General features: G+C 43.2%; 2 protein-coding genes across 2 annotated transcripts; both read right to left on the bottom strand.

Annotated features, from left to right (window-relative positions):
- Positions 1-3,908: 3,908 nt before the first annotated feature.
- paip1 (poly(A) binding protein interacting protein 1) lies at positions 3,909-10,658 on the bottom strand. The gene is given in 12 exon segments (XM_054610896.1): positions 3,909-4,999; positions 5,754-5,838; positions 6,450-6,504; positions 6,594-6,711; positions 7,120-7,226; positions 7,328-7,453; positions 7,956-8,017; positions 8,020-8,066; positions 8,290-8,402; positions 8,540-8,737; positions 8,956-9,107; positions 10,250-10,658. Coding segments are annotated over 12 exon segments (1,353 nt in total). The 5' UTR covers positions 10,452-10,658; the 3' UTR covers positions 3,909-4,911.
- Positions 10,659-14,038: 3,380 nt separating this feature from the next.
- fgf10b (fibroblast growth factor 10b) lies at positions 14,039-19,707 on the bottom strand. The gene is made up of 3 exons (XM_054611600.1): positions 19,245-19,707; positions 14,492-14,595; positions 14,039-14,230 (listed from the first exon to the last, which is right to left on the bottom strand). Exons 1-3 carry the CDS (start codon positions 19,705-19,707, stop codon positions 14,039-14,041), a joined length of 759 nt encoding a protein of 252 aa, XP_054467575.1.
- Positions 19,708-23,279: the final 3,572 nt, after the last annotated feature.

The raw sequence follows: 23,279 nt of genomic DNA, 5'->3' as shown, positions 1-23,279 counted from the left end.
CGTTCATAGTGAGGTCTTTAGTGTGGTAGTTCATGGGGTTGCGTAAAGGCGTTTTTGTGGCATTTTTATTGGGGTTCACCAAGGTGTTGATAATGGATTATGGATTATTACATTCAATTTTACAGATATTCAGATACTAATTGCCTCTCTGAGGTAAGTGTAAAAATGTCAAACATGACACTTGAACTTCATCTCAACAACATTAAATGATTTGTGATTCAGAGTCACAGATTTTTGTCCCTCAAGTTTTCAGAACAAATGCACCCCCACGAGGAAAAACATCTCTGCTTTTTTGGTTTTAAACCAAACTATGCAATATTTTCAGAGACGCGGGTGCAGATACAGATACACACAGACATACAGTAGACTGTAGCGCGGAGCTAATCCCTGTCTCACACCCATCTGCTGACCAATGGGAATCTAAGGCCCCTGGTTTTCCCTGTTGCATTGTTAGCCAGACCAGCGGGGCTCAGAGGGGGCTCACGAGTCAATGACTGCACACAGACACGGGGGTAACGTGACTTGGGGGTGAAGCTACAGTCCTGTCACATGACACCCCCCCCCCAAAAAAAAAAAAAATTTTTTTTTGTAGATTAGTACAGGTGCATTTCAAACAGTCCTCAAGAGAAGCACAAAACAAAAGCACAAGACAATGTATTATTTTTCACCCAAGTCATGAGCTTGCCAACCAGTGCGTGTCGTCCATAAAGGCTGTCGAAGCCTTTATGGGCGACACGCACTCACTTGGCTGTTGCTCACGAGGTAGAGCGCTTGTCGCGAAACCACAAGGTCGGTGGTTCGAACCCTGGCCTCTACAGCTCACATGCCGAGGTGTCCTTGAGCGAGACACCTAACCCCAAGTTGCTCCCCAGGCACTTCTTAGCAGCCCACTGCTCCTCAGGGATGGGTTAAATGCGTGTATATACAGTATGTAACAATGTGTATCACTAAAGTGTAATCCCGTGGAAGCCTGGGGCACCTCCTGCACTGTATGAACAGAGGGTCAAGCCACTTATCCCAATTGCCGACATCATCGTGTATGAATTTACGGATCATGGACTTCAATAATCCGTACAGTTCCCTTAGTGTGCGTGACATAAAAGAGGTGCCCTGGTCGGTCAGAATCTCTTTCGTGATTCCAACTCGGGAGATGACCTGAAACAGTGCCTGCGCAACACTCTTTGCAGAGATACTGCACAGGACTAACACAAAGCGATATCCTCGTGTACTCCAGTGAAATGGCCCGATGAGGTCCATGCCAACGCGCTCAAACGAGACCTCAATTAGTGGCTATGGGCGCAACGGCGCTCGTGGGATGGCCGGTTGGTTTACTAGTTGGCATTCAGGGCAAGAGGCATACCCCATGTGACCAGCCATTGGGTTATAGTGAGCCGCCCGGGAAACCATCTCCCGACGGCTTTCCGGCACCAACAATTGGGTGATATCTTCTCCTGTCTGAGTGTCATGACTCACTCTATCCAGTCTATCCCTAACCAATGTCAAGCGTGGATATGTCGGTGGTGTGTCAGGGTGTACCATGTGACCATCAATTTTTATCACTTGGTCAAAGGCAAAGCGTAGAGTATTGTCACGAGACTGCTCAAGGGGAAAATCTTCCATGGAGTGTATTTTAGAAACCGGAGATGGTGGTCCTCAGGGGAAAAGCCCGTTCCATCCAGGACTGCTTATTTTTATTGTCCTGGAAATTACCCTGCAAAGACGCCGGCAGGCCGAGCGCCGCGGTTTGGGCCTCTTCTGACAATAATGGAAGCAGGCGCATGGACCACACCGCCACCGTCCGCTCAATCATCTCCAGGAAGGTCTGGGGGTCGTCTGCGGCGAACATCATATGAAGTGCGACGCCCGCGAAAGGATGAAGGATAATTAGCAACAAGTTACAGCTGTGCCAATTAAACTCAGCATGGCACTGTTCCCCTGAACCACTAACACACATCTCTCCCCTGCAACTGAGCACAGACCATGCCCACTACCACACATGGCATGTCTGTTTGTCATTTTCCTCGGCTCTCAGGCAACCACTAAGAATTTTTTTCATGGCCATTCTAAACTACACTTGACAAATTTCCACCATGGCAATTTAGACGCTATATTATCCTTTCTTGATGTGGAAAATGTGCATGAATAAGCTAAAGGGGAGGGCACAAGATTAAAACGATTAAAATTGTTTGGTGGTAGGAAAGACTAGGAGGTCGTCATCTTGAACGTTTTGGACTCTCACTGTCCTGTTCTCTTGCTGCAACTGACCGGCATGACTGTAAATAACTTAATCCTTTACTCAATTAGCGATATCACAATAGGAAAAGAAATGCTCGAATTGTAGTCAGTTATACAGAATTTTACTCAGTACCAAAAGAGCTCAATCATTTATTTATATTTTTATTAATTTATTTTTATATTTCTCCCTTATTATATTTTATACTCAGTCATTTGGTTTTGGTTGTTATTTGTTTTATTTACTTACAGTAATGCCCATCTGTTCTCAGAGCTCAGTCCTGTAAATAAAATTATGTAAAGAAATTCATACAAATGTCATTATGAAAAAAACTAAATTGATGCAACTTCTTGGCAGGAACTGAGAGCAGATTGCTTTTTATAATGTTACTCAACTTGGCCACCAGGTGGTGGCAAAGGCTTACAAATAATGTGCACTCTTTTGAAAAAATTATCTCCACAAAGCCATCTAATTCTGTATCTTGAACTTTTTTCCCCCTTGTTTGGTAGAATTAGTTTTTGAAAACTTTAAGCACTTTAAAACCTGAACATTAAAATATAATTTGAACCCTTTTGATGTTCACTCACTATACTGCTCTATTACTTCCATTTCATTGTTGTGTTTTTGTTCATATACTTACTTTTGTATATGTATATATATATATTTATAACTCTTTATAAAAGTTAAATGTTTATGCCTCCCTTATCATACTTTGCTTTCCTTGTTTTCATTTGTCCATTTGTATGTACACTGAGAGCGACGGAAAAACCCAAGTCAAGTTCCTTGTATGCGCACGCATACTTGGCAAATAAAGCTGATTCTGATATATGTACTTCTACATCTGAAAGGTGGGCGGTCAGTGAAGGAATAACCAAAATAGAAAACAATGTATTCAGTTATAAAAAATGACTACAGTACTGTATCTATGTATGACGTTTATGTATACTCCTTAAAATGTATTAATAACAATCTAATATCACAAAATCAAGAATTGTGTCCTAAAAAATGACCATAAATGAAAATTGAGACCTCCCAGTTAAAAAAAAAAAACATTTTACTATGAGTATTGGTTAAGGTTTTTAGACTGTATAATGTCAGAATGTCTGGGTTCATACTGTATCAGATTACAAAACAAGTGGTGGGCTATGACCAATTCATTCTTTAAATGAGAAGCAATTCAATTGTATTGTTTCATGTCAAATTATCATCAACAACTATCGACATTCCAATTGTTAGTTTCTGATGAACCAGATACATTAAGGTTTGCATAAAGCACAAAGACACAAATCTGACAATGAGGAAATTGGAATTTCAAAATAAAATTCAATGCATTCCACCGATTACCTTCATGCAGCTTTTAGAGTGATCAGATTATTGTTCTCCATTCCAGTTAAAGAGTAAACAGTAAGTTTAGTTTTGACTCAATTGTATATGGTCTTTTTCATTTTCACACCACTGATGTTGTCAGAAGAGAAGCCCATTATACGCTTAACAAAAGTTAGAATTACTGAAATTCTAACGTATTTAGTTGTTCTGGTGTACCCAATAAACTGGTAACTCAGTAGAACTGTGCCTTTGATCAATTCACAGTTAGATCTCTGGCCGTACCAAACTCAGAATGGACCTCGATCTTCAACCTACAGAAGGTTCTAAGACAAATCAGACAACTAAAATCTCACATTATAAAGAATTTATTGCAGGCAAACAATACCATAAATAATATTTACAAACTATAAAACAACATTCCTTTTTATGAGCTTCATGGATTGCTGGTAAACAGTCTTTCAGTCTTGGGATAACTGTGAATCCGTTACGTCTCACTGAATGCCGATTCTCTGAATTTTTGTCATTTAAGTGAATACTTCTTAAAATGTTGACTTTAGCCCCATAAGGATGTGTCTATATATATATAAAAAAAAAAGAGTTTTGTCCATTTTCACTTCACAGTATGTGACTAAATTAAAGTATCTGTTTTTTAATAATTTTCCAAACTGTGCAGCTTTTCTCAGATATCCAGACCACTTAAATGGTCAGATTAACATGTGAGTAGCCTTGAATATAGTGTTACATATTGGCAATCTGACAAGAGACACTATGACCTCATCAGTCAAGATGAAGGCTGTCTATGCATTGTATATGTAATAAAGCAACCGCCCATCTACTGTGTATTTTACATGAAGATGATGCGTCTCTGACAATGAGTTTTATGGCCTGTACTTTATGCACATGGGGGCATTCATTAGTATTTCACAAATTATGCACACATTTGATGAATCTGCCTTTCAGAAAAGATCAAAAAAAAAAAGAAGAAAAAAAAAAAAACAATCCCCACAGCACACTTTTTCCCTCTTGGCATTTAGTTTAGGCATAAGGAAATAAGTTTCTGAAATAATTAAAAACAAAGAGAACTTTCTTGTCAAAAAAAAAAAGAAAACTTGAATATTTCGAACATTTAACCTGTTGATTGTCCCCATTCTCTAAATCAACGCTGACTGAGAAAATGCGTTGGAAGTGAAACTATGAACATCTCCTTTCTGTTAAAAATGCTTGTTTGCAGTAAATTGAAAGTTTGAACCTATCGGATGTTAGCTTCATTTTCCTTTTTCAACATTCCAGCAAGTTGAGTGGGAAAAGTACAGTAAGCGCCTGTCGGGTCTCACCGATTCTCACTCTTCGCGTCACTGTTGCCGTTTCTTCTCGGACTCTAAACAAAAACTCTCAAAGGCTTCTTCTATCTCGGGGTCCATCTCGTCTTCGGAGGTGTATCTGTAAACACAACAGAGTGATGTGATTTATTTTTTTTAGACCTTTGAGATAATTAGCTTATACTCAATGAACCTACAATATGTGTAAATAGTTGACAATCTCACAGACACAGTTCTGAGAGAGAGAGGACAGGAGCGAGCTAAGCCCTCTTTCACACCCAACTGCTGACTAAACTGGATCTGAGGCAATGGCTGACCATGTTGCATTGTGGGCCGCTCAAAACGCATTCACCAAGCGCAGGGGCCCACAGGTGATGCCGCTATGCAGTCACATGACCGGAGATGCACCAGCACAGGGGTTAGGGTTGAGCATTTACAGGTCTGGGTCTAATATAAAACCACAATGTAGGCAAGAGTAACCCACAGAATTACTGCAATAACAGATAATGTCACCTTTAAAATGCAATATGAGCAAATAATGCTTTACAAGCATCTTTGTTTTACACCCACATTTGTGATTGTACATGTTTTAAATTAAAGAGCAAAAATTAAATCATGTCACCAAGTCATTTGTTCGGTGTAGAAAAACTTAATGTGTAAACTGTACAACCACTGTAAGAAAACATCACAGAGAACTGACTGGCGCTGATTCAACTTATTCTGATTTTGGCTTAAGATGTTTATATCTTTGAATAGTATCCATAGCAACAGGTATCAATAGGTGCCTCGTAAAGTAGGTGGCTGTGACCTAAAAAATAAAAAAAAGGCATGCATGACCCATCTATGTTGTGTCAACTCATAATATATGTACTTACAAATCACTTTCATTTCCATTTTCTCCATCGAGATCGTTGAAATATTCCTGCCTGTCCAGGATCTCTTGGTATTTCTCAGCATAGTCTGCAAAAAAAAAGCAAAGTGTTTGACGTTAAAGCATGAAAAAGAGCAGCAACATGATGACTTTTCTTTTCTTATTTGAAGAAGAGGACTGCTTTTTCCAACAATTTTAAGGATTTCTTCAACGACTAAGGAGAATAGCTTAGGAGTGAGCCAAGATGCTTATTTATAACAATTATTATAAATGATAATGTAGAGTGAAAACATGCATGACTAATGAAAGCATTCTCCCCCATTTCCATATCAGCATCTTTTGTACTAATGTTTAAAATAAATAGTTGTGTAATATTGGAACAATAAACATTAATGCATTTGAGAAAGAAAAAAAAAATTCACTGATCAACCATCTTTCCAATGAATATCTGTCTGCATACTGCCTCATGTTGCAGAATTTATTTCTACTATCAGCAACAATAATGCATCACAAACAAAAGACAAGTCCATTTGTTTCCAAACCTACATATAGTGATTCTATTTTTTTTAAAACAGTCTGCAAGGTGCACAGCCTGCAGAAACCACTTTACAATAATCTGGTGGGGATTTTTCACATTTATTACAGACAGCAGAATTATCTTGCATGTCCACGGTTGATAACCTGATAACCATAAACTCACCTGGGTCTGCTGCTGTAAAAGGAGTCCCATCTTCTGTGTAGAATGTAGGTTCATTCTGAGAGGAGGAGAAACAAATCAATGAAAAACAGAAATGTAGAGGGGGGGTGGGATGTGGAATTGGATTACGGTACAGTCGACACTCACCATGAAGTAGTTGGGGTCGTTGTCTGGCGTGGCGTTGCTGGCTGCTGCAGCAGCGCGGACTCTGCCCCAGTCGCTGGATCTCAACTCCACCAGTTTCAGAAGCATCTGTCTGACATCTCTGGTGGACAAAAACGCTCATATCAAGAAGTATCATCCCGGTTGTCAATGCGGGTTGACTTTTAGGCTCTTTAGACATTCCATGTGTGTGTTAAAAAGCTAAAACTCTATAGTACACATTGGTTTCCTTACGTTTGAAAGATGAAACCAACGTGCATCATCCTCGATCAAAACACAATAGATATTCTTTGGCAAAAAAACAATCACGTATTTACTGTTTTAATCTTTCAAACGGAATAAAAATAGCAAATACTTGATTATTTTTTGTCAAAGCATATCTATTCCTCCAAAGTGTCTGGATCTATAAATGTCTTCAACACTGAACACATTTGCAGCATCTTTAAAAAGTTATCTTTAGCATACACCTTAAGTAGCAGCTGCACAGGAAAGAGCACATTGATATACACACCTGCTGCAGGTGGCGTCCAGTAGAATAGTTTCTATTCTTTGGATCAGTTCCTCCATGTGCCGTTTTCCACTCGCTTTCCACGCGTCATCCAGGACCGAGCCCGTCAGCTGGGAGTTCAAAACAATTTCTCATCACCTCTCTGAACAGTAGAAGTCCCCAGAAAGCTTTCCATACAAATCTGTAAAACTATCTAATTGAGATTTGATACCTTAAGCAGCTTAACAGCGCAGATGAGATTTGCATCCACAGGCTTGGAGAACAGACTGTTCATTAGGTCCTTCAGAGCAATGAGGAGGATATCTGCTCGGTTGGGAGGTCCTTTGCTGCTCTTTACCTAAAAAATAAAAAAATGACACAAATATCAACAAATGATATGAAAAGGTTAAAGGCGTGCCGAGTAGTATTCTGGTGTTGCAGCAGCCCCTGACATCCTAAACGTAGAAAGCAATTTAAGAAGGGCGTTCCATAACAAATATGTGTGACAAGGCGACTCTTATAAGTACAGTGTATATACAGTTTGGCTTGTGTTTTGGGGGCTAGACTGAAGTCGGGCCAATATAAACGCAAAAGTCTTCCCTAACTCCCTGAGTGATGAGGAGTTGGAGTGATAAAGTTTCCCCATTGGAAATTGCTCTTTCAAAATGAACAGTGCAATAAGTCCTCAATTGCTTCTTCTGGGGGCTTTTAACGCAATCGTAGATGTAAATTATTGACTCAAACGTAGCTTAACCATTTTATGTGATATGCTACTTCAGTACACTTAACAAATGTATTAAATAAATGCATTTTTTACAACCTTAGGAATGAAACATAAAGTCTCAAAGAGAAACTCTTACCTCCAGGTTAAGATAGAGCTCTCCCAGAAAGAGCACAAAGGAGTGGAACTTTTTCTGAGTCTCGGGTCTCCTCCAACCGCTGCGTCCCTCTGTTCGAACTGTGTTCGACATCTACAGCAGACAACACTCTTCCTCATTATTGGAACTTTGACCGAGCAGTCAGTTTGTATTGTAAAACATATTTCAACTTCTACTACTGCTCGTGTGATACCAACATTTTCTACTGCTTCAACCCTTTTTGAACAATCTGATTATCAGGAAATTGTATTTCATGAAAAGCAGAGGGGTCATACCCCTAAACATGAACTCAAACAAGACAGAAATGAATAATCACCTTTTCAGGAGCAGCTGACGAAAGTTGCCACTTGGCGGGCTGACAAGGAGATGATGGGACAGGTAGTTACACAGCCTGGCGCCGGTGTAAGCAAAGTTTGGAATGGCAGTAGACTGCAATGGAAAGTTGTGTGTTCTGTCAGACACATGCGTGTATATTTATTTTGAATGTGCATGCAGCGTTATGAAAATAAAAAAAATAAACAATTTCATATTAACACAAAATGAGGACTGGACGTGTCTCCCCGAACCTGAGTGTAGATCAGTTCCACCAGCTCGTTCAACAGCTCTTCCGTGGTAACCCAAGAGTTAAGCATGCCAGTTATGTGTTCCACATCCGACTCAAAGGACCCTGGTGAGGAGCTCAGGTGGCCAAGGAAGTCTGCAACCGTTTCAGCCAAGGTTGGTTCACCGTAATAGCTTTCGTCGTCATCATAAAACGAAGGGTCCTTAAAAAAACAAAAATAAAAACATAATAAATATATTAATAACTAAATAGAAAATCCAGAGCCACTTTGTCTTTCTAATGCAAATTTAAAATTCAAAAGTAATGATAGATGCGCAACTGACACAGTTCCTAACTTCTAGTTGCAGACTAACATCACAAGTGAAGAGAACCATTAGAATATAATGTTGTTTAAGGGTCGATTCTGTAAATTCTTCTTACTTCGTACGGGTTCATTGTCGAGGGGACAAACTCGGGGGCACTGGCTGAAAGCTTTGACGACTTGACCAAGGAATCCACTTCGTTAAAACCTCTGGAGGCAGACGTACTGTTGGCATTTGCACTTTGTTGGGGTTTGCTCTGTCTTTTGAAATCTGAATGAACGAGAAGAAGAAAGGTGTTGTCAGTCTTTGTAGTGGGTGACACTACTCAACCCACAATAGCAAAACAAATCTTAAAATAAAAATTGTCCGTGTGTGGAACAGTCCCGATAAACAGAACAAAGTACTATACAGCACTGTCCTGCAGTGCTTATAAAGTACAACCAAATAGGGAAACAGATATTAGATGACACAGTTCAGTACACAGTACACAGTTGCACATAAACCTGGTGGTGCAATATCTGTGGTTGGTTGGCAGTCATCCCAGAAATGAGTACTGGATCGTGCTGGTTTTGAGCTATAGTGATGGATTTATATGGTGTTTTTTTTCCAGAAAGAAATACCAATACATTTACCACATATATTGGTTGATACTAGAAGTATGCAGTGTGACAGAGGTTATGCACTTCTGACCTGCCTATGAAATCACGTGGTTTTGACCACGACTATACAGAGACATAGTCCTTTAGAAAGAGATCACAACAGGGCCTCCAATTGTCATAGAAAAATCACTGATTCTGATAAAGCGTTTTACAAATGGCACACACAGAGGACGGCATCATTGTGACGTCTGCGCCGTTAACTCTCTAGCTGGTAACCCGATCAGAAGCTCACTCTTCTACTCTCACTCTTCTACTCTGCGTAGCTCCCTCCACACACTGTTAGGTTAGCAATAGCAAACGTTATCTCTGTAAAGTTGTAGCTTTGTAAGACAGCTTTAAGTGACGCACGTAGCTAATCAACCGTGTGACATCTGAGCTGTATTTAGACGCTGCGTTGCCTCACACGAGATAACCCTCCAACAGGTGCGTGTCGCAACGCCAACATGCTAACGCCAACGAGCTAACGCCAACATGCTAACGCTGATGGCGTTGAGCAGCTAGCTGGATAATTAAAGCGCCAGATTTAGGAGACAGGTTGAACGAGTCCATCAGCTCCCTCACCCTTCTCAGGTGAACCTTAAGGAAGTATGTTGTGGCTCATATTCAATTATGGCCTCGCCGTTTGGGCCGTAAGTGACCGTGTGTCCGCGAGTTGCATTTAACGTGAAATGAAACCGAATCTGAAAGTAACGTTAGCGCGTATGCTAGCCGTTAGCTCGTATGCTAGCCGTTAGCTGGTTGACAGCTCCGTACCTCCGCCGGCCATGACGTCGGCCGGGCTGCTGCTGTTCTCGGCAAAAGGCGGGGACGTCCGCGGCTGTCTCAACGGCTCCCTCTGGTTGAAGAGCGTCGTTCTGGTGTCGCCGCCGTCCCCGGCGTCACCAGCGAGCCCGGGGTCCGCGAGGAAATGTCGGGTTCTCCCCGCTCCGGGAGCTCGGTCGAAGCTGTCGTCCATGCCTGCTCGCTTCACTCTGTAAGCGGCATCAGAGTGAAGCTGGAGAAAGGCCGTGCACTGCTTTGTGTTATGCGTAGAGCAGTTGGTGTGTTTAAGCACAACAAAGCACGCCCTGTCTCTCTTTCATGGTGGCTTTTTCTCCCACGGCGAGAGGACGACAGAATATACACACAACTGTTTTTTTTTTTTTTTTTTTTTGGTCACTTCCTTTAACAACAAACCCGCTGTAGCTGATTATATTATGTGTGTGATATCAAATAAAACTGTCTCCCTCTAGTGGCGTGGAGTGGAAGCGAGGCTATAAACGGTGCATGGTGCAGAGTGGAAATACAACACGGTGATGAGTGGTGGTAAGACTATGCCGAAATACCACTATTAAACTTGCATACTTATTACTTTATACATAGAAGTCCTGCATCCAGAGCTTTACTCGAGTCCTATTCTCAAAAGTATTATTTATTATTTTTCTTCTTAGTGTCTTCTTCTTTTTCTGATGAGGGTCTTTTCATTTTTTCTCCTTCCAGATAATTTCTTCCCTTTAAGGAGAAATAAGTGTCCAATAAAAACAACACTGACTATGGTTTTGCTTTTTAAAATTGTATTATTATTTTTATGTTATGAAAAGTAAAAAATACAAGATTCCCCCCTCCCTCTCCAAGCTAATCATTTGTCGTACTGTCCCTAAAAGTACAGAAGTATTACTAGAAAGTTAAAGCACTCATCATGCAGAAAAAAAAAATCCCATGTGAGTGTTTAACTATTATATATTGTATCACTTACAATTTGTGTAAGTAAGCATGTCACTGTTGTAGTTGCGTGAGGGAATATTTTATATGATGATTTCATTCACAATGCAGTAGAATAAAAAGTACAATATTTCTACCTGAATTGTAGTGGAACTATAAAGTAGCATAAAATGGGAATACTCAAGCAATTTTGGTATTTTTGTAAAGAATTGGTTCCTGACCATCATTCAATAAAAGCTGCTGTGGGAGGTGGTGAGTCCAAATCTCCACAGCAAAACCCCAGGCCCCTGTGAAAATCTATGAATCAAATCTGATCACATCATTTTTATTAATTCACCTGTTTTAGTGTTATTTAAATCGAAAATTGAAATTGAAAAGCTATCTGCTACAATATCTCTCTTAATGCTGTTTTATACAAAAAGTCTCGAGCTGCCAAGAATTCTGGTGGATAAATAAGAAACCTCTTGATTTCTATTTTAGTTTATCTGTTTTTTGCCCTCAGTCATTTTTTTAGTTTATGTAACTCCTGCTTAGGCTGTGAAAATTCCCAGAACAAAAAAAATATAGATGACATGACTTTAGTGTCTTCAATGTTAGCTACTGCCCCGTCTGTAATGATGAACCTGTTTAAGGGAATATAAAATACCTTATATTGATCTAAACTATGTTATGATATATTTAAAATTCTGGACCTGCTTCTCTCTCTTCCCCACTCACTCTCAGTAGCTGCCCACTACAAACATGTGTTGCACCAGACCTCTCAGTGTAACTATTCATTAGTTGTTTCAGCCTCCAGTCATTTTCCACTTGTTTCCAAAAGCTGGCTCACATTATGCCAAGGAGAATTCCCGTTGCCAGAAATGCGTGGAGACCCACTCTGATAGACTGATTACTGCGCCCCCCCCCCATACCAGTGTCTTGAAAGGGAGTTCAAACATTCACAAATGTCATGATTGGTGTTAAGAGGAGATATGAGGGGAGGTCATGTGCATGCTTGTTTCACTGTATGTGGTGTATTTTTTACACTAGAAACCTCATTTTTCTAAATCTTTCTTGTAACTTTAGTTTAGAAATATGATTACAGGAAACAAAAAAAACCATTGATGCATTTTTTTTGTCCAAAAGGTAAGGTTTATCCTCAGGACGCTGGTGTGAATCTGGCCTCAGAGCATCAGTGCAAACAACCACGAGTGAGAGCAGACTAAATGCAGCAGACAGGGCTGTGCACGGGTGCAGAGAAAGACGGCCATGAAATAGTATTCCATATGTTGCCACTGGCCCTGACTTTCATGGGGGAATGCACTGCGGCATTCCTCTGCGTTAATCATTCGTTGCGGTGATTCCTTGAACGACCATTAAAAGGACGACACTGCAGGTAAAGCAAACACTTTCCTGACTCCTGCAGGTCACAGGCGCTTTTGTCGTTTCCAATCTGGAGTCACTGGATGCCAACTTGGATAAATATGGGCACCTTCCCCCGACCTCCCCGTCTTTCGTCGCCCCCCCGCCCCCCTTGTGACTTTTTCACGCCTCTGCTGTGTGATGAGATGTTCAGAGAGGCGGGTTTAGAGCAGAACATGAGGCCCGGAAGCCTGCAGCGTTAATGTTCTCCCCGCGTCTCTTTTGATCTGGCATCGAGGCAGCTGTCATTGATTAGTGTGTTTGCAGATGATTACTGAGGGAAGTGGGTGGTCAGACACAGGTCATATCTCTCATTCACATTTTTATGCCTCCGCACACACACACACACACTCGGATACTCCCCTTTAAAAGGCCCTCTGGATGCCTGTTTGGCCGTAGTGATGTAGACCAACATGACTGAATTTGTTATTATCAGCATCTTTGCAGTAATCTGCTGATATTAGGAAATGATGTCAGCATCTACGAGGCCATACCACGGAAGTTACCTCCCTCCCATTTTGTTGTGGTGGGTCAGCGTGTTTGGGAACTAATCATTAGTGCAATGGTTGCCACATGGAATATCTGGCTAGTTGCCTTTTTGTCCCTTCCTACCGCATAGATAAGACTCACCGTGACCTGAACGTTCGCCAGCATTTCTCGCTACTTGTGAGAAAATATTTTCCTCCAGTGAAGTCAGTTTTTCTGTTGTATGTTTTTAGGAAGTGAGACGAAGGCGTCGGGGAGGAGAAAAACTGTATTTTATTTCCACGTGATAGAGTTCCTATAAAAAGTAGAGAATGCAAAGGAATGCTTGCTTGGTAAGTGTTCCCCTCCAGTTAAATATTTCACAAAATAAATAAATCATTACAATACAGTCAAAACGCAGTGGTTAAGTATCAAACATTTGCTTTAAATGTGTTGTGTCCTCTATTGTTTAATGCTGTCGTTACCGACTGACCTATCGTTTCCATCGTCTCACCAAGTTTTCTATCTCTGTTTATCAGATTATCTGGTGTCTCGCGGGAGAATGTGCACTATAAATAACATCTCCTGGTCTACCACAGTACGTTAGCCGGGACGGGGTCCTCTGTGTTGTCCACATTAAACACACATATACTCCAGTTGCAAACTGTTTGGCACAGAAAAAAAACAAAGGATAAATATTGCATCCTCGTGCCACAGAAAACACAGATATCATCATTTCCCACCAAAATAAAGTCTCAACCAGCAGCAGAGACCGGATTTAACAGTGTTAGTGCCTTGTTTCAAACGAGAGATTTCTCAACGAATGTCTTTTTATTTTACAGCTCTTCTTTTTTTTTTCAGTATCGAAAAGTCTCTCTGTCCAGTGCTGCATGTCTTCCTCCTCCTCCTCCTCCTCCTCCTCCTCCTCCTCCTCCTCCTCCTCCTCCTCCTCCTCCAGTCGGAGTCCTCAAAGTTTCACGCCATGATCGGGAGGAAGTGGGTGGCCGTGTTCTTCCTGCGTGTCTTCTTCCCTCTCAGCGGCCTCCCGTGGACGTTCAGGCCCACGAACATCTGCCGCTTCTTGTTCCTCCACTCGGCCGACGCGTACGTGTTGTAGCCGTTCTCCTCGATCCGCTCCTTCAGGGTGCAGTCGACGCCGAACTCTCTCTGTAAGCGAAAGGTTTATAGTTATAACCCGTGTCACTTGAGCTCATAAGGCCAAGCACATGTCGTTTTATTGCGCAAATCTATCGTTGTTGCTCATGGTAGCTCGCTTATTCCCTAAACTTTCATCTACATCACATGTTCAGAGTTGCCCCGGCTGTCAGAGGAGTAAAGATAAGGCCTCCTTTGATAAGGACAGGAGCGTCCAACACTATCTCTCTCTCTCTTTAGCATCCAGATTGACCCCTTGACCCGGATACTAACCGCTCCGTACAGCTCTCCCTTCCTGCTGATGGCCAGATAGTAGTTGCTGTTCAGCCCTTTGATGGCCACCACTCCCACGTCCACCGATGTGATTTCCAGAATACCTAGGGTTCAGCAGAAAGACAAAACACATCAATACGTGTCAACATCCAACGACTGAGCTGCTGTGTGTCGTTTTGAACACGTTTCCTCAGCAGTTTGAGCCGAACTGAACTTTTTTTCAGTTCACAGACAAATAGAAAACAGAGGAAGAGCAGATGGAGCAAAGGAGATAAAATGTTTTTTGCCCCATCTCATCGATGCTAAGATTATAGATGAATCAACACCCTGGGATAAATCCATAAGGTTTTTTTTACAGACACGAGTAACTAATGGATATAGCAACATATTGCATGCTCGTGTGGGAACATGCAGTGTGGGAATTCTGCATACTATTCCCAGAGCACGTTTACCATTTTCAGTGATATTATAAAGCTGCTTTACAGCTTACACCTGTGCAACAGATCCCAGCTGCACGGGCCGTTTAGTTTTAAAATTAATAGGTGGATGCCGCAGAGATTTTTCAGGTTGTTTATGCCCCGTTCGGTATTTAGCCCCTTCCAAGTCCCTGTGCGAGCGATCCAGGCTCCTCACACAGGCTATTAGAGGGGCTAATTTATACCCGAGTTAACAAGGGCATTCTTCTGCCGCAGACAGCTGGGGTTATTTGTGTGGTCTCGGTATCAGAGGTCAGAGAGATATAACTTCCTAATGTGTCCTTTGACCACAGAACCCACTTGTCTCGTCCTATGTGTGTGTGTGTGTGCAAGTCAACCTCCCCTGTTCCCATGGCATGTTTGAGTTGATGCCTCCTCCCTCCCCGACTTCCTCTCCCCCACTTCCTGCGAGCTGTCGTTATTTCAACCCGATAAGCACACATTTGTGCACACACACACACACACATTCAGACACACACACTTCAGCGTGGGGTGTGAAGTCCAGAGAGTCGACGACATCCTTTGATCAGACCAGCCCCTCCCTTCTCTGTCTAATGACTGTTTGTGTGGCGGGGCCTGCTCCCCTGTCAGACCCACTCTCCGGTGGCTGGGTAAGGGAGGATAGGGGGAGGAGTTTGGGCTCTAAGTCCGCACAGGCTGGTACTTGAGTGGACAGCGCAGGGCGTGCAGGTGTGCTCCCAGGTGAGAGGGGTCTGGACCATATCGGTTTTCCCAGTTCAAACGGTGGCACCTCGGGGCGGCGAGGTGGTCTGAAGCGTCCAAAGGCCGGGGTTGGTTTTTCGGGGGACTGTGACACGACGGCCCATTGAAGATCTGAGAGGCTGCTGGTTTCTTTTATGGGATCGGGTGTCGGTGTACGGAGCGGGGATGTAAGACAATCCACGGCGGTCTCTGGCTGCTCTGTAAACATGTTGGGGATGAAAGGCGGGAGAACAGAGGAGGACAGAGGAGCCATGACAGTGAGACCGGGGTGGGGCGAGGATTAGTAAGGCTGTAATGATCACTGATCAAAGTCAGCCACCGGAGGCAGGGGCGAGACGAGGGGTCGTATGTACACACACACACACACACACACACACACACACACACACACACACACACACACACACACACACACACACACACACACACACACACACACACACACACACACACACAAATGTACACACAGAGCTGATATTGTGGCAGGTGAGTGTACAAACTCAGCCTGGCTGCGATAACTAGACAAAATCTCCATTCACCGCTTGCCGCTGAACGCTCCACAGGTGGAGAGCAATGAAGTCACGGCTGGGAAAAGGCGATACCCCCCCACCCAGATTACAACATTAGGCCTCAAATGTGACGAATATACTAAGACGGGGTAAATATGTAGCCATATTGCCAAGAGTTATTTTCTTTTGCACGCTGGTTGCTTAGTTTTGCGCGGCCTATTTGATACGCTCTGTTTGGAGTTACAACAGCAAATGGTGCGTGGGTTGTGTGTAATGGAGGCGCACAACGCCAGCCAGAATTAAAGGTGGGTTTTTTTCCACAGTGGGATGCCAACAAACATGTGTTTTGCAGCTATTATTTTTATACCTTTTCACTCTTACTTTGCTCCTTTAAAAAGAAAAAAATGTTCAGGAGCTGCACAAAATAACATTTTGACAGGTAATGTAAATGTTTCAATCGGTGCCGTTCCCATGCAGGAAAATTAAGTGGGCTGTAAATCAGGATAGTAATAACACTTGATAAGGGACCACACTGAGTGTATTTACACAGACACAGTATTTACATCAGACCTCCGTACCTCCCCACCTCAGAGGGAAGCTATACATCTCTTTTCCTCAAACCTCCATAAGAGCACCATCTGTTTTTTCTTTTGTCGTTGCCCCCACTCAAAAGGCCACTGCTTTGATTAAAGGAGATGAACTTTGCACAAAGAAACACATTTACACACACGCATATACATTCATGACCAGAAGCGTCTCGCACACATGGCCCGGCCTTCTGCAGCACAGAAACAAAAAAAACAGTTGCCCCGACACACACACATATCCACACACACACGATGTTGCAGAGGCTCGCCCTCTAACACGGTCACAGCCGCGGTTAACCGCCCGAACTCTTTTACTGCCAAGCCTTTGCCTTACTTAGCAATATTCCACTCAGAGCTACAAGTTTGTCTGTAAATTCAAGAGCACTCAGCAGTGAATCGCGGATGTTTTAATTACACACTTAGACCGCGCAGATAAAGCTACTTAGCTGACTTTAACACAACCTCCCTCCCTTTCCTCCCTGTAACCTCAGCACAGGCTCCCAGCGGGTTGGAGAGCCATGTGGGACAGTTTTGCGCTGGCATCCCCGTAAAATCCGCGGGAGGCATGGATGCTGGCTCTTTAACAGACAGTGAGGCCGGGTCCTCACAGGGGCCACAGGCAGCACCCACAAAATCCTCCACGTCCCACACACCTCTGAGACACAACCTGATAAATATATTCATTTTAAAGTTTTTAAATGTGTCTTTTCTTTGCAACTTCTGCCTCAGGAAAAGTCAAGCCGTCCTCAACTCATGGCACAAAAAAAATAAACTTGATATTTTCTCACTTCAATGGACCGTCGATGGTTTTACAAAGGACTTCAGCTCCTGGGATCATGTCTAGCCCAGGGGGTCAGAGCTGAAGACCGAAGCTGCCGTTGTGTAGTATCCTTTACCATGAGAACCTGATACGGGGGGCATATAATCCACACACAGTGTCCTCAGACCCCCCTGGGGACACGGCTTTTTGATGGCACCAACCATTGATACTGAAGACGTGCAGGCTTTGAAGTGGCCACAATGATGCTCAGCCGTGTCATTCATGAACTTGTGCCTCCAGAGAGAGTCCACTATGTGCTCTCCCTTTCCCATTCCCTCCCCCAACGCTCAGTCGGCAGTAACTCGACAAGAAAAAGGCAACAAGCTCTTAAAAATGTGACGTTTTAGGAGGTCAAACAAAGAAGACAGAAGGGGTAAATCGTCTCCCAAACACACGCCATTAATATGATAAACTGGGTCAGACATCCTTGTTTTGCGACTTAAAAGAAACTACCAACGGAGGGCGGCAGTGAAGGCATCACGGTGTGATGCGCTCAGTAAATAAAGTCGCCTCTGTCGTGACCTTGTCAAAACAAACATTTCCCCTTGACATTCTGCCATTTCCCCCCTAAAAGTCACTTTGATTGAACGTGTGGTTTTAGCTCTCCCAAGAGGAACATTAAAAGGTTCCGTATACACAGACTGGGGTTTGGGGGGAGAGAAAGAAGCTGTGAGAGATGTATATATGTGTACGTGTGTGTGTGTGTGTGTGTGTGTGTGTGTGTGTGTGTCGGAAATAAGCGAGCACATGTGTCGTCGCATTTGATCACACACCCACCGGAGCATGCGAGTGCCCACTGGCTGATATAGGCGCACACAAACGTAGCTCGGTTGGGGAAATTGCTGGGACACACACACACACACACACACACACACACACACACACACACACACACACACACACACACACACACACACACACACACACACACACACACACACACACACACACAGAGAGAGAGGCAGAAAAAGGTCGGAAAGCATCAATGAGACTGAGCACATCCTTCAACCTCCCCCATCTCCACTCCGAGCCCTGTTTTTCTGTGGTGTGTTATCAGCGCTGTTTACCCACGGCTGTGAAGACTGCCTGATAATGGCCGGGTTATCTGCCCCCGCTCCTTTTTTAAGCCATATGAGAGCTACCATCACTGTGTGTGAGTGTTTGGACAGGAGAGATATCGGAGAGATAAAATAAAACTATATAGAAAAAAAAAGACCACTCTAATCGTGGATTGCTTCATCCAAACTACCAGGCTGTCAGTCCTTAAAAATGAATGGAGTTGTGTTTTTTATTTAAATTCAAAGCTTCTGCCAAGTTGTGTATATTGTTATATATTTGTGCGGGTATTATCTCAAAGAATGAACATTAAAAATAACTGAACATTTCACAGAAATGTCTCTGACTTGAACCATCAACAGGTGCTTTTTTTCATAATCGCAATACACCAAGGTCTTGAAATGTTGTCAGAAGTTATGGTTGCAGAGTTTAACGCTGGCAATTCGAAAGGTAAAAATGGGCTGTTTTTAAGCACAGATGAGCCTTGGTTTGGTTCACATTTAACTTAAGCCACCGCAGAGATCATCTATCTTTTTTTTTGTCTATTTACATACATTCATCCACACAGTTAGATCTACTTACTGAGGGGGTCATCCTTGCTCTTGGTTCCGTTGACCTTTCCGTTCCTGTCGATCCTCAGGAAAAACTTCTGGAAAGAGAACAGCTTCCTCCTCCGCATGTCCCCTTGGAGGTGATTGTAGCTGCGCACGTGCCTACCCTGCGGCCCCCCGGTCCGACCAAGGGGGCCCCCGGTGGCCCTGGGCCTCGAGACGACCTCTGCCTCAGAAATGTTCAGCGGAACCCTGAGAGCCCTTGGGCCGGCCAGCCTCAGTCTGTCTCTGTGGAGCTGGTGGCATGCCGCGCCGGGCAGGAAGAAGGACAGGAACAGCAGGGCAACCAGGAGAGGCAGAGAGGTGGGGGAGAAGACAGTCGACGACAACCACAGTCTGGAGCTGGACCCGCGACCAGAACAAGACCCCAGCCCGGCCCCGGAGCAGGACGAGGCAGAGGCGGCCTTACTCCCTCCAGCAGCCCATCTGATCATGGTAGTGTGCTGTGTGGAGGACTAGAGGCAGCCTCGGAGCCTGGGACATGCTGCTGGGGGCGAGGTGAGGCTGGGAGGGCAGGGAGGGGAGCCCTCCACGGTCCAGACCGGGCGAGATGGTCCCCCTGCAGAGTCCAAATTACTTAGCACCTGGACGGAATCCTTAGATGTCCCTATTTGGGATTGTGTAATTGACTGCTCAACAAGTCACCATGTGTCGAGCAGATATTCCACTGAGTTCTCTTGTCCACTGTTCAAGTTAAAGTCTTGAAAGATTTGGAGAGAAAAAATTGGTCTGAATGAACAGAGATTACATAAAAAAAAAAACACACCGATTACTATTTGTGTGTATTCCAGTAACAGACCTCTTTTTCCACCTCCCTGCTCTTTTCTAATTTGTCTAAATTCTTGAGGCTGTTCTTGACTGCTCCAGTGTGACCTTTGTATTTCCAGGCGAAAACAAAAAAATAACAAAAATATTCATATAAAGTTCACTGACCATACAGGTAGAAATCTTGCCATGTGTAAAAAGTCCTTAGTTCCAGTGGAATCCCCCCCCCCAAAAAAAAATAGAAGCTGTACCACTCAATCTACCTGCTCTGTGCTCCACATGTGCGCAAAAGCATTTTTCAGATTTCACTCTGAGGAAGAAAAACAGGGGTCGAGACTTAAAGAGGGACGCTGGTCTATCCGGGCGCACTTCAGATAATCCATCTGTCCTCTTCTGTTGCCTTGCTCCTCTCTCTCTCTCTCCTCATCTCCCTCCCTCTCTTTCTCTCTACCCCCAAATGACTCCACCTTCACGCAGCATCGAGGTAACGGACCGGGGAGGTCTCTCTCTCTCTCTCTTGTCTCGGGGGGGGATTGAGTCAGAGTTGTTCGTCAGCTCCTTCACATGAAGACTCCCGGTGCGATCTCCTCACCTGAAGGCCGATCACAGAGCAATGACTGGTGTGTCGTGTTGTGTGTACTCTGTTAGTTATTTGATCCCTCCCTCCCTCCTTTACTCCACCTCCCCCCTCTCTCACATATGGGAGCAAGTACTGCTCTGCATGTGTGTGTGTTTCTGTGTGTATGTGTGTGTGTCTGCATGCCATACAAGCAGATCTTAACTTATGAGAGTGGGTGAGAGGTGATAGCGGGGTTTATCTGAGTGGATGCAGCAGGGCAGGAACAAGCCTTCTGGTAGTGCCGGATCAGTCCCTGCAACCACTGCTGATTGGTGCATTGATTAATCAAAGAGATTAATCAATTTTTTTTTTTTACTGTGTACGGTTGCAAAGAAAAGTAGTTGTCATGTTCTTTTTTTCGGTGTCATCCAGTACATGCACGTGTCTGCTCTGGTGGGACAAATTGAAATGGACCCACTTACACCTCATTAAGATAGGGATGATCCTGACAAGTGGCCGTCCTCCTGGATCCCTTCAGATTAAAATCATATTAAATTACTGTTTGCCGGTTCCAGTCTGGAAGCTGGGGGTTATCGCCGCCATCTTCTCCCCTCTCTCTTTCCCCTCAAGAACCCTTTATCGTGCTGCGTTATCTGGTCCCTTCAGTGCTGTAATGCAATGAAGCTCTCCCATTTCACTCGGCAAGACCTCCGCCTTCCTCGGGGGACTCAGGTGTCTGAGTGGCCCTCGGCCAATGAGACTTTTACGAGCCACTCGCCGGTTGCCTGAGGCCAAGCGGATGCAAGATATTTCGTACACCGACAAAGCAGAGACGGAACTTTATCTCTTATTGGTTGAATTGATTTTCCCCATTGAACCAACAACACACGAGGTGGAGGTAACATTTCAGACATGGATTGTGCAAAGAGAGAGGAAACCCCGACAACCGGCAAGACATTATGGGGCTCATTAAGAGGATAGATGATCAAGGGCCTCATAGAGACATTTTTACCAATCCGCTTTGATAAAGAAAACTTGTGCTGGCAGTCTTATCTACTCCCCCTGATCCTCGTGTCTTTAATGTCGGGGCCTGTGCTGCTCCTCACTCTCCTTCCCCTTAAGTCCGAGTTTTTTTAGTGCCTGCTTTAATGTCTGTCAACGATCTACGGCCAGAGCGGCGGCCTGGTCTTAGCTCTGGTCTTAGGCCAGGCTTTATCGGGGGATACAAACAAAGCTATCTTATCACCGCTTCCTTTGTGGTGTCCCTTCCCGCTGTGATAACCCGAATCAGTGCAGAGGAAACAGAGCTGGGAGGAGCAGGCATCATTCATATTGATTATTGTTGCAGCAATAACAGTGGAGTAAGTCTCTATTTTATAGATTAATTTGCATTACTTCAAATAGCCCAAAATGGTATTAGTGCAATATTATCTTTAGCTATATATTTAAGGTTTATAACTTCTTGTTTAATGTCTTGTGGTTCAAGTACAACATGTGTTTTTATAAATTTTAAACATTAACTTTGTATGCAATCTCACTCCATATATGTTAAGATATTGGGAACACATTAGTACCAAATGTAAAATTGTCTATTTTAAGTCATTTCATTTAGTGGAGTGATTATATTTTATTCTCTTCTTAAATAATCTCCCACTCAGGTTAATACTTTCCTGTGCAGATTTTACTTTTTCAGGTAATTTAAGTGACAAAATCAATAAATACATAAATAAATACAAAAAAATTGTTTGCCCTTGGTAAAAAGAAATCTTGAAACATGTTTAGGAAAAATGCCAGATTTGGATGAATAATAGATTAAATACCTTGTTAATAAGCATATTTTGCAATTTGGATTCTTATGGTGTATCTTTTGCTCACTGGACAATCACATCCTCGAGTGCTTTTGCTATAATCATGTGACATGACCTGACTGACAGCATCGGGATTGCATTTGAAATGGTTTTGCATTGAAGGACAGATACTCAGATTGGGGGGTTCAGAGACTGAGGAGTCTAAAACGGTACAGATACACTCTCAGCTCTTAGTGTTCTTTCCACTAAGACAGTAATGTCCTCCGTAGCTGCCTCAGAGGAATGCAGGCCTGCAATGATGCTGACAGACTCGCAAGATTTGCAGGATTTCTTTAGAGGCCAAGGAGCAAATTCTTTATAGACGTAACCGTGCCTGTGTTTTTTCTCCTAAATGCAATATAAGTGAGATTTGCAGGGGTCTGGATGTGGTCTCATCTCCCTCCCTGCTCTACAGCTTTAGCATTTAGTGTATCTTTATAGATCCATCCCTGAATTGCATTTCAAAGTTCAAAACAATAGGCAATAGAGGAGACAAATGTGCTTCTGATCCCTCCCTACAGGCTGTGGATCTAGCCGGGTTCTTACGCTGCTCTCAAAAACAAAAACGTAATCACAATAAAGGCAATGAAAAGTCAAATACCGGAAATTTATACGCATCAGCGGAGATTTAATTTCACACAGTACCCATTGCCAAAAAGAAAAACGAATCAAGGCGAAACACATGGAAGGATTCCTTTTATTCCTTTTAGCATGTAATGTAAGTGAGCTTCACATGAGCAAACTTTTGCTCTTTTTCCACATTTGTCTTTGACAAAGCAAATCATTAATACCAATAATATAAATGTTCTTATTAAAAGTAACTGGTGAGTTCCCG

Source organism: Anoplopoma fimbria, chromosome 13 (assembly GCF_027596085.1).
Source record: "Anoplopoma fimbria isolate UVic2021 breed Golden Eagle Sablefish chromosome 13, Afim_UVic_2022, whole genome shotgun sequence".
Classification (NCBI taxonomy): domain Eukaryota; kingdom Metazoa; phylum Chordata; class Actinopteri; order Perciformes; family Anoplopomatidae; genus Anoplopoma; species Anoplopoma fimbria.
This window is presented reverse-complemented; position numbering and strand designations above follow the sequence as displayed.

What these genes read in the sequence shown, in the direction of transcription:
- fgf10b (XM_054611600.1), bottom strand. Translation starts at nt 19,707, where the DNA reads ATGATCAGATGGGCTGCTGGAGGGAGTAAGGCCGCCTCTGCCTCGTCC. An exon ending in GAGCAAGGATGACCCCCTCA is followed by an intron (nt 14,596 to 19,244) that starts GTAAGTAGATCT and finishes GCTGAACCCTAG; the next exon opens with GTATTCTGGAAATCACATCG. An exon ending in AGGGAGAGCTGTACGGAGCG is followed by an intron (nt 14,231 to 14,491) that starts GTTAGTATCCGG and finishes TTTCGCTTACAG; the next exon opens with AGAGAGTTCGGCGTCGACTG.